The sequence below is a fragment of the Oratosquilla oratoria genome, chromosome 20 (assembly GCF_046742065.1).
Source record: "Oratosquilla oratoria isolate Oo_2021 chromosome 20, ASM4674206v1, whole genome shotgun sequence".
Taxonomy (NCBI): Eukaryota; Metazoa; Arthropoda; class Malacostraca; order Stomatopoda; family Squillidae; genus Oratosquilla; species Oratosquilla oratoria.
Window position 1 is genome coordinate 50,599,350 of NC_134796.1, and position 12,190 is coordinate 50,611,539.

At 42.7% G+C, this 12,190-nt stretch overlaps 1 protein-coding gene across 1 annotated transcript; it reads right to left on the bottom strand.

Moving 5' to 3' along the window:
* Positions 1-884: 884 nt before the first annotated feature.
* Positions 885-11,951, bottom strand: LOC143036568 (uncharacterized; the record flags this gene model as incomplete). The annotated part of the gene is given in 4 exon segments (XM_076204091.1): positions 885-2,792; positions 4,977-5,142; positions 7,234-7,331; positions 11,814-11,951. Coding segments are annotated over 4 exon segments (494 nt in total), but the record flags the coding sequence as incomplete, so codon positions are not given.
* Between the last annotated feature and the right edge of the window lie 239 nt (positions 11,952-12,190).

The window sequence follows — 12,190 nt, forward strand, 5'->3', positions numbered from 1 at the left end:
ACTATACGGTACAGTTTTGGTCTCCGTCCTACAGAATGGACATAAATTCAATAGAATCAGTACAGAGAAGAATGACCAAAATGATACATGGACTCAGAAATTTGCCTTACGAAGAGAGGCTTAGTCGCCTTCACTTACACTCTCCGGAAAGACGCAGAGTACGGTGTGATCGAATAGAGGTGTTCAAGTGGATCAAAGGTTATAACAAGGGTGATGCAAACAAGGTCATCATGATAAAACAACAGGGCAGGACTCGCAGTAATGGGTATAAACTGGACAAATTTAGATTTAAGAAGGAAATAGGCAAGAATTGGTTTACTAATAGGGTGGTCGATGGATGGTAACCATGTAGTAAGCGCTGAAACTATCAGTTGTTTTAAAAAATTAGATAACTTTATGGATGGGGATGACAGGTGGTGATGGATACGGAGCTGCATAGTGTAGGCCTTATGGTATCTTGCAGTCTCCTTTATTCTTATGTACAACTTACAACCATCACTTTCAACCACCACTTACAACCACGAAGCTTAGGTCAGGTTACAACCACCACTTACATCCTCTTACACCAATTGCTTGCGTGGTGCTTTCAAGAGTAGCAATATCTTTAAACCAAAGTTATTCAGGATGCATACATACATATACCAAGGGAGGTAGCCAAAAAGGGAAAGGCATAAAATCATTTCCACCCATTCCATCCCTGAATACACTCCACACCCCTCCATCCTCCCTCTTATCTGAGCACCTCCTGGATGACGGGTCATCCCTGCACCTTGTCCACTGCCCTGGGTCAGAAGCAGTGTCGCAAGACACAGCACATCCACAGCAAGGCCGCTTCATTAAATCGGCGACCCCCCTCTCCGCGATGGGAATAGAAAAACAAAGACTTGTGTACAAAACATTTATTGAAACTGTATACATAAGGCCAGGCTTGTACCGCATGTCTGTATGAGCATGGCATTAAACAAACACAAGAAGGCACAAAACATGATCTAGCGACTACACACTTCATATTGCACTTGAACATACAGTCCTGCCTGTTTCGATGCCACACTATAATTAGATTTTGTGCAGAAATGGGCGGAATAGAGCGCTTTGCCTGGCAACAGTTAGTTTGGAATAGTAAAAAAGAAAAAAAAGAAGAAAAAAAAATCGAGGGGCATGGCTGGTTGGGAGGGTGTCGAGATGAGGGCAGGGCGATGACGGTTTGTGGCCAACAGCGCCTGCCCGATCCTGGTCGCACTCCTTTGTGCCCATCCCCCCTTTATCCGTCTTACCCGCGACAGAAGAGGGATTTTTGTTTCATAAACGAGAGATTAGTAAATCAGACGGCTAAGTTTGTCATGACCCACTCCTACGACAATCCTTCTTCATGGGTGAGCTCGTATATATGAATCTAGGTTAGTACTGTAACCCTAATAAATAGTGTAAAAACTAAAATTAAATCTGTATGTACAAAGCCACAGTGTGCATCAATGACCGGAACTTAAACTTGTGTTGCGTTACAGTGTCCCTGAGAGCACGCCTTAGCGCGTGTGCAGCAATGCACGCGCTAAGGCGATTCTCGGTGAAGCTGCACACGTTCCGACATTGACACGACACTTGGAGACTTGGGCCCTGGCACCAAGTCGCCCCAAGAGGGTTGGCGCTTCCGATGCCGTAGCAGAATCTGCTACGGCATCCAAGAGAAAATCCAGCAACAAGTTGATTGTTTCGGCATGCGACAAAACCCCCCCTATCCCCCACTCTGATATGTTACTTTTTTGTGTGTGTATTCTGGTGTGAGAAAGTATTATTACCCGTGACGACAGTGTGAAGTAACTGGCAAGAGGGGGGCCTCTACCTATAGGGTGGCAACGCGCTGTGTCCGCGGTTCAAGATGGCGGCTAACATCTCTTGTTTTCACGCCACAAAATCACGGCAGCAATTATGGAACTACAACATTACCCATTCACCTTTTTTCACAAGTCTTTTGAATGAAATAAGACAACTCCTTAACATATATATATATGAATATATACGCATGCAAACTAGACCTTCCATAAGAAAACACCAGTCTTTAAGATATAAAAATAACAAACAGCACACAAGGCGTAGTACAGACTTCCCAGTCACACCAGAGAGCATTTACAAACAGTCGTAATGTAATTTTATTTTTATTTTGAGCTATGCTGCAGACTACTCTCTCTATAAACAAACAGAAACCCCACCCCCAGCCCCACCCGCAACCCCCACCCCCCAAATCCCATACATTCCAACGGCTCCTTGTTGACCAGCGTCTTTAGTGCTCAGACATTTGAATCGCTGGTTAGCATAATTTGGATGCCTTAAGAAGTACATGAGTAATTTGTTTTAGTAACTATAAGGCTGTTATGATGACATGGGTTTACAACAAATATCCCTGCACTTACAACACAATCACTTTATGCACAATATATGACAATGGTTATTTGCCTTCAAATACTTGTTTCAAACAGCTCACAGGAGTGGAACTTACAATACTGCGGTATTATTCTGCGTTCAATGATGAACCACGCGCTGTGGCATCAGTTAATAAAAAAAAAAGACAAAAAATAGAAACGTCGGTGCTTTAGCCCGATCGCAACTAAGTCGGTCACGTGATCGAGGCGTCGCAGCGCGTGTACTCAAGTCGCCGCGACTTTGTGTCGTGTGTGTATGTGTGTGTGTCAAGGAAGGCAGCGCTCAGTAATTGTATGGTCCGTACTGTGATCCGTAGTGGTATGGGCCTGGGTAACCATAACCATATGTAGGATACTGCTGTTTCTGAGGGTATACTGTAAGAGAAAATACGGACAATGATTAGTAGATAAACGAGCACATGAAACCATCTGGTGAGAAAATTACCACACTCTTATAATTTCTTCAATATCACTTATTCATATCATATAATCAAAAACTTCAAAACAAGATATATATAAATTATGAGTTATTCTAAACAAAGGAAAAATATGTTATATTAGTTAAATACATACTGTACAAAATGTTAGGTGGCTTGCTGTATTCTACAAATTCAACTTCATAGCTACAACTATAAACATACAATTACAAGGGCTAATGCATGCAAACCGCTCCTTTCCCAGGGCAAGCACATTACGAGGTCCTGTTCTGAGATTAAGATTGGTACTGTGGAGCCTATGGAGCTACTTGGACAGAGGATCTGCGTTCTCAGGGTCAGAGCGAAGAACATTGGGTGGTTGGGTTCTTCAGTTAAAGGGATGATGGTAGTAAGAGGTGAAGACAAGTCCACCACAATGTGGTTGGTTCCGACAGGGGAACTAGACCCAGTGTACAGTACAGACACGAGCAAAAAGAAGAAGAAAAAAAAGATTGACCCACGCTACAGTTCTCCCAACGTCAGTATTATTATTCTTTGTCGAGCGCGTTAGGTATATTCTCCAGTGTAGCATTTACATTACAGTTAGGTCATTCTCTTGAATAGATGAAGAAAAAAGTAGTCAGCCAAAGAATTTCAATTTTGTGTTATGAAAAACTTGGTGGGTCAACATTTTTGCTTGCGACTACATCCACAAGGTTCTTGAGAAGATTAGAATAAATGTAATAAAAATGTTCTTAATGGAACTTGTAGCCACTGGCTTCTCATAACACTTGTGTATGCGGCGGCGCACGGAGTTTCGTTCCCCAGGCGATGAGTCTCGTGAGAGAATCATTTCCAGACAAGGATTCAAACGGGAGTCCAAGGCCTGAGCAAAGATTTTCAAGACTGGGGAATGAGGAAGGGGCTCCAAGACTGGAAACGAGTAGGTTCGGGGGGGGGGGCGTGACTGGAAAAGACCGCGCAGGGCCAGGGAGTCACGGACGGGAGGCGGGGGCGGGGTTCAAGTTATTACCAGGCATTAGATAGGCCATGTTCTTTGCATCTTCGCGGTCTCGCTCGTTCCTCAGGCACACAGACGCACCGGAGAAGAGGAGGGCAGAAATGAGAGCCCAGACTACCCCGATCCAGGCCAGGAAGTAGGACCAGTCATACGAGGGCGTCGTGTTCTCATTCAGGAGCTGCAATAACACACCACAACCATCAAGCGTTAGCCAGCTATGCACCAAACAAGCTCACCACAATCCCAGATGTCCATCTCCACCGGGGATGGACGCCAATGTCTTTTGGTCAAGAAGACGGGGAGGGAGGGGGGCAGGGAGTGAATGAGGGATGGAGGGAGGGAGGGGGAGGAAGGGAAATAGGGAGGGAGGGAGGGAGGGCAAGGAGAGTGAGGGAGGGTTTAGGTTAGTGCTGCTCCTGCTATTAGTTTATCAAATGGTTGTAAACCAGACATCTTCCGGGTCATGTTTTTTATATACATATGTATATTTGTTTCAAGCACAGTTCCAGCGATTTGGTCTCAATGCAACACTGCAGGGTTGAAAATGTGGCATAACAGCAAATAAAAAATAAGGTAATTATCCTGCAACGATTTCTAATGGAAAAGTATACCCATAGTGAATATTTTGGCCCATGCAACGGCTCGATGTAAAATGATAAGTATACAAAGGGATGAAGAGTTACTTCAACACAAGTTGATTAATATGTACAAGCCAATACCCAGTCACCCTCTTTACAAGGTTCCCTATGAGATATTGTCTGCAGGTTTCATGCAACCAATATCTTAGGGACTTTAAGTGATATTCCTTCTTATTTTCAACTTCCTTCCGTCATTATCTTATCTATTTATAAACACTAGAATTTAATGCAATCCAGTGTTTGTAAAATGTCATATGAGTTGTGACAATTACCACCTTCTCAACCCTGCGACATTGCTACTAAAATGGATAGCTCCGACCATGTCAAACATCTGTTCCCAGCCTGCAAAAAATAACGGGATTGAAAAGTCATGCGGATTAGAAACGTGGCAATGGGAATGAGTGAAGGGGAGGGACGGGGGGATTGGGACATGCTGACCACAGTGGTGAGGGGACGACGAGTGGTTGGGGGGGTTGGGGGCTACCTGGCATCATGTACTGCATCTGCTTGGCCTGTTCTCGCTGCTTCTCATTCTGCATACACTGTGACGCACCAAGGAAGAGGCAGAAGGCCAAGAGAGCCATGGCTGTGCCCACACAGGCGAGCATATACGACCAGTCGTAGACAACATCGCAGTCTTCAGACAGCGCCTGTGTAAGCAACCAAGTCAGCGCTAGGAGAGAGAGTATTTTTGGGTATATCCAGATGTAATGGCTCGTTTCACACGTGTCGACTTTTTGCCTTGCGCCATCCACGACACGACGTCGTGCTCTCAAATAAACATGAGTGTCTATGGACGCTTTCCCACGTGGTCGTGGTCGTGACGTGTGAAATCGTCCATAGACAACCATGGCTATTGGAGAGCACGACATTATGTCGTGAACGGCGTACGGTGAAAAGTCGATGCGTGCGAAACGAGCCTAAAACGCGCGTATACGCCCTAACATTTCCTTCGCTTTTGGTGTTTACGTGCGGCTGGCCGATACTACTTCTTAGCCGACAAAAGACCTTACTAGTAACCGCTCATTCCCATTCGAATATACATTTTTATTTATTTTTTAGTTTCGTAATTAATGTGCCGCCACTTGTTTAGCCGAAGAAAGGGCAAGCAGCAATTGCACTAAGTAAAAGTGAATATGCGGAGCCTATGATAAAGGGTACGTAGCTGCGGCCGAAGCCGTCCTATTTGCCCTATTATGCCCCTGGACTTCGGGAGCAGGTCATAGCCACTGATGGACGTTGGCTAAGTGTGAGATTCGAACCCACAGTTAAGCGAATGCGAGACAATCGCGCTTCCGATGACAGCACTGACGCACTGCGCTAACTGAGAATACACTTATTCACTTGTCTCCACTCTCCACCCTCTCTCTGCTCATCAGTCCACCTCGACCCAGCGTTGGCGTTTCAACTTTCCTCGTTTGTACTTGGGCGACCTTCGAAGCAACGTTTCCACCCGCCCACAATCTGGACTTCACTTCCCCTCTTCTCAGCAGCCCTATTCTTTATCCTCTCCTTAGGCTTTCTTCACCTCCGTCATCCAGTTATGAGTCTCACCTCACCCGTAGTCACACTCAACTTTTCTCCTCCATTTCTTTTTTGTTCCCTCAGTTTTCCATCTTTCTTCCTTTTCTTTATTACCCACCTCAATAATGTCACATCCATTGCCGCTCTTTCCAGTTCTCAGTCCAAAACCACACGATCAGCCTTGTTCCGTACGTCTCTACCATCATGTTTCCATGCATACTTGTATAAACTAATGTATTCTTGAAGCACATTTTCTCAACAACCACATTTCTTGCAACACACAAACCCCTCAGATCTTTTCTGCTTTCATCTAACCAAGAAACCCGCACAGCTCACTTATTTTCTACCTTTGTGTTCATGTTTCATAACACCATGTTTATTTTATCCCATTTTTAAGGCCCACTAAACTCACTCACTTTGTACTCGTTTATTCCTTTATGCCCGCTGGCCTACCCCAACATATGCACATGTTCATTTTTTGTCCCCACATATGCCAACGATATTTGATACATGCGTCACCATATACGCTTTAATTCCCATGACAGTCGCCGAAGGAAATGCGGCAGCTGCTGCTCGCGGCGGTGACGTGGCCCAACAACGATGGACGTGGGTGGCAAAGGAAGGTCTGGCCAACCAATAGGGTCGGGAGAGGCTAGATGTGGAAGGGCAGTGGGTGGGTACGGAGCACTGGTGGACAGATATCATACCCGTGGTTTGGTGGACTGTGAAAAATCCAGACGCTGTCCACCAATTACATACAAATCCGATGAATAGAGGGGGGGGGCAGACGTAAGCCATGTACGTGTAGGCCCGGCGACACGCATACAAAGAAATATCATGATCATGAGCATATGGTATGGTCTACAGGGGTTATAAACTGCTCACAATGGTGGTAGAGGGAAAGGAGGATTATAAGGACAAAAGGGGGAATGACATCAAAGTAAAACGAGAGGACGGTTAAAATCTCACTGTGAAAAAATAAATATTTGATTTTTCATATACACCTTAAATGCACAAAGCCAGAACTGTATCTGAAAGTTTTATAACAAATATTATTACAAAAGAGTATGAATCATTCTCTGGTGAGAAAATGTTGAATAAATATATATCTGATTATATTACAAATTTATCTGTTGGATTGTATGTAGCGACCCTTTAAATATGTAAGGATTGCTCTCTCGAGCTATACTGTTTTAGTGAGAGTAATGATCTCTTACCTGAGGCCATCCGCCCCTGTAAGGAAGGTTGTGCAGCTTTTCTTCCTCGTAGTACTCTACGCCGTGCCAAAGACCCATCCCGCCAGCCGAGAATAAACCTGAAAGAAACATCATAAGTAGGTCAAGTGTAATGCATTCCTGCCTCCCTCACGCCTTTTGGTGAGTTGGGTCCAAGGTGTCACACTGCACTGTAAATAGCTCTTTTTTCAGTAGGGAACATTAAGAGATACCTTGTAGCGAGCGACAAGCCTTACGCTGCAAGATTTGTTAAAGTCACCCTTTCACGACAAAAAAAAAAAAAAAAAAAAAATCCGCAGTGCTCCTTCACTCCAACAAAAAGGATCATCGCATGGATTGTGAAAATGCCACAATTCTCTTCAAATCACATTATAGTTTCAGATGGAAATTTATTGGATCTTCCTTCATAAAACACTTCCCCAATTACAATACCCTTAAAGGTCAATGGCCACCAGACTGCATTACATCGTTAGCAGTCAATAAATAGTTATTTAATGTCACTGGCCCAAAAACAAGCAACCAATGATCACCCCACCTAGGGCACGTGACCCGAGTCTCCTCCTCTTGTCCTTTTTTTGTACACCATCTATATGTATATATTCTTGTAATGTACCTTTTGTATCTATCTGCTGAAAAGGACCACAGAGAGTGGTCGAAATATACAGAAACTTCTATTTCTTATCTTATTTTCTGATAGTGGGTTAAAAGTTATATCATATTATATTATATTATATATTATATTATATATATATATATATACATATATATATACATATATATATATATACATATATATATATATATATATACCAGGAAAGAGAGTAGTTAAGAGGAGAGAAAATCTCGAAGGGAAAGAGACGTGTGTGTGTTTTGGAAGAGTGAGCACCCTGCAAAGAGATCACAGACGAAGGTAGAGCGAGAATCAAAGGAACTCACAGACAAACGTCTGGTCCCCGAAGATGATTGGAGAGAGATGAGACCAGTGGATTCCATCATTCCTAAATGGGAGTGCCGCCACGCAATATTTGGACACGCCGACCACGACAGTCGGTAAGGCGTTATATATGATAACATAAGGCCCAGGCTTTCCAAGCTACATCAGATAAAACAGCGCCGCATCACCAGACTTAACGATATCATCACACAACCCAATCATGGTAAATACACCTCCAAGAATCGACCTCAAAAATGCAAACTGGAACTCATTAAAAAGGAACCTCAAAACAGAACGAGAGTCTGATCTCAAGAATGCTCCTAACAACAATGTAGGCGATGCGGTGACAGAATGGTATGAGAATATACGGGAGGAAATAGGCCACAGCATACCAATCCCCCATCACAGATCACCTTCACGCCAGCCATGTATCACTTCTACTCCAAAACGCAGTACAACTTGCTAATCGAATAGGATGGACTATGGAACTCAGAAAACGATACTGGAAACTACCAGATGATATGCTCCAGGAAACCAAACGGTTACATGAACAGAAATGGGAAACACACAAAGACCTAAAAGAGTTATGGGGAAGAATAAAAAGACTAATAGGCACCAGTAACCACACACTATCTATTTGATGATCAAAACAAGAAGATATTCGATATAAGACCACAAGAGGAGCTGCACTGCAGATACATGCAAAAGACATTTAACATCAGTCATGAAGAAAACTCAAGACTATGACACAGAATCAGAGAAGAGGTTGTAAAAAGCTAACAACTGTAGTAGAAAACCAACACTTACTGCAACCACACGACCGCGTAGATTTCACCCGATTGACAATCGGCCACTACTTCACAGAACAAATCACAGCCATCAAGGTGAAAGCAGGTATCAAAGGATCCAAGAACAAATCCCCCGGAGAGCGCTGAATCGAGAAAAAACAAAAAATATTCGCACACGTTCCGAAAAAACATGGACGATAGATTAGCCCAAATCTTCTCGGCTAGTCTAGCTACAGGGCATTTCCCAACACCATCCAAAAATGCCACAATTACCCTGATTCCAAAACAGGGGAAAGTTCTAAATAGGGTAAACATCTCAGACCGATCTCACTCCTCTCAGTACCAGTAAGGACACAAGAAAAAATAATCGGCATAAAGCTCAGCCAGCATCCCGAAGAGGATGGACTTCACAACCCCAGCTAGCTCATGTGGATTCCGACAACTCCGTGGATCAACAACAACCACCACCATTGCAAGAAGGTATAGAACATAGAGCGCATGCAAACATAATGTCAGCACGACACCAATGCACATTAGTACCTTGTGAGGTTAGCAAAGCGATCGACAAGCTGTGGCAAGATGGACTGAGGCTCAAAATAATCCGATTACAGCTCCCAGAAGAACTCACAAGACTCCTTTGCGGAATCCTGACAAGATGCACATCGAGAACAAGATAAGAATAAGAATAAAAACACAAAAATGTGGTGTACCATAAGGATTGTGTCTTTCACCAATACTATACATACACGGTGTACACAACAGAATGGTAAGAATGGAAAGACACGATTGGGAACAAGAGACTTTATTCATGACAAGTTTCGCCTTTCAGGCGAAAAAAAACTACCTCTGAAGGGGAAACCGGCCAGGAATAAAGTCTCTTATTCCCAATTGTGTCTTTCCATTCTTACCATTCATACACCTGCCATGATGTCACGATATCTATATATATATATATAATTACATATATATATATATACATACATGCACTAAAAACCCACTATTGATTGGATTTAAGAAAAGAAAGGAAATAACGATTTCCGTATATTTCGATTACTTGCCGGTTTTAAGTTTCCTTTCCAAAGGAACTTAAAACCGGCGTAGTATATAAATTTAAGTGTTCTGAAGGGGCATGCAAGCCCCTCGATGTTAGCTACGTCGGCCATACCCTCACGACCTTAAGAAGACGACTGCAGGCTCACCGTAACAACGGAGCCATCCACCAACATTTTGTCGATGCCCACGATAAAAAGTCGCCCCTAGTAGATCTCATAAGGGATACAACAATCATCCACCAAGATAACAATTATGGAAGTTTAGTTGTAGGTGAGCCAGTGAGCATCGCTTTACAAAAGCCTATCTTAAATGTACAGATTTCATCTGATTATGTCCTCCCCTCCAATAGAAAATACAGACCGTCACCACGGGACAAAAACCCACATGGGATTGTGTCCAGACTTCCGGGACGTAATTCCACATCGGGAAGCTGTCCCGGTTACCCTTTCCGTCTCGGTAGGGTAGACAGATTCCCACCTTACGAGTGATCTCTCCCTGCCGTTTTCACTCGGCCTTATATACCCATGTTTGTATTGATGTATTGTATTACCCTGACGATGACCATTTGTAATGGTTGAAACAGCTGTCGGTAAAATGAATCAACATTCTGAAGCCTTTTACTATTTCCTTCAGAGTTTGAAATATGAAGAGAAAAGGAAATACAGAGTTAGAGAAATGTTCTCTTAAAATCCTTGACGCCACTTGTGTTTTAGCATTTAATAGGAATTGTTTACGAGAAAGACTGCCCAAAACAGAGCGCTTTCGTATAATTACATCTTCAGTGCAGATACAAAGAAGGAATTCCTTCTTTGTATCTGCACTGAAGATGTAATTATACGAAAGCGCTCTGGTTCGTTAGTTTACTTTTCCTAGTGGTCACTTACGCATTTGTGAACACATGCTCCTAGTGTTTTTATTGCATATATATATATATATATACATATATATATATATACATATATATATATATATATGTATGTATATACATGTATATGGATTTCAACTTTCGTGGGATGCAAATCGTTTGGTCTATTACTATCATGGTATTTTCTAAGATGACGAATGTTTTATGTGTTTTTAAGAACTCTTAACGATTTTGAGATGCTCCTAAGTTTCTAATAGCATTCCAATTTTTTCACTTGGGATCCTATCAAATGTTTTTTTTTCCAAATTTAAAGAGCATAATGCTGATAGCTATTATTTTTATCGAAAAAGAAATCTAGTGCAAAAACATGGTCAGTAATTCTCTTTCTTAGTCTAAAAATGTTATTCTGATGGCTTGCCCTCCTATTACAAATCTCACTCCTCTTTATAGGATTCCTTTCCCAGTGTGATTCATAAGAAAAATACCATCGCGGTTCTCACAGCTGCCTACTCTCCTCTGCATTTGTAGATGAGGTGTATGGTAACTATTTCTTTCAAACAATACCTCACCAGTATTCTATTGCAGATACCTGAGTCGGTCCAGCGTCTTTGGCGTACTAGTAACTTTAGCTAATACACCTCATAATCCGTATCATACTGAACTAATAGAAGGATGAAATTAATGACTCGAGACTGTCTGGGGACTTTGAAATATGCCTGGAGACTGAAATCTGTCTGCGGATTTTGAAATCTCTTTTGGGGCTTTTAAATATGTCTGGGGACTTATAACTCCGTCTGGAGACTTTTGAATCTGTCTGGATATTTTGAAATCTGTCTGGCAAATTTGACACCTGTCTCGGGACTTTGAAATCTAGCTGGGGACTGAGATTTGTCCGTGAACGATGCGATCAGGCTCTACTTACAGGAGAGAAGCATGAGGATGGCCGTGGATGCCACGTTGCCGGGGGAGCGCCTCCAGCAGCCGGCCACGCCCGTCCAGAAGGCCACGAAGACGAAGAAGAAGGAGACGATGAAGAGGGCGATCATGGAGCGCGCCATATCTGAGGAAGGTGAGGTGTAATGCTGAAACTATTCACCAAGTACGTGACATGTCAGGAACAATAGAGAAGCAGTGCAGTTTATAATAGTAGGAACACAATAATTATATCTATTCCAGTTGTTCTCACTCATCTTTAAAAGAGAATTTAAAATAAAAACACAAGAAACATTCTTAACAACATGACATCATATTCTTTTCATTTTACTTACACTTTCCAAGTCGACCCTTTGAAGCCATCTA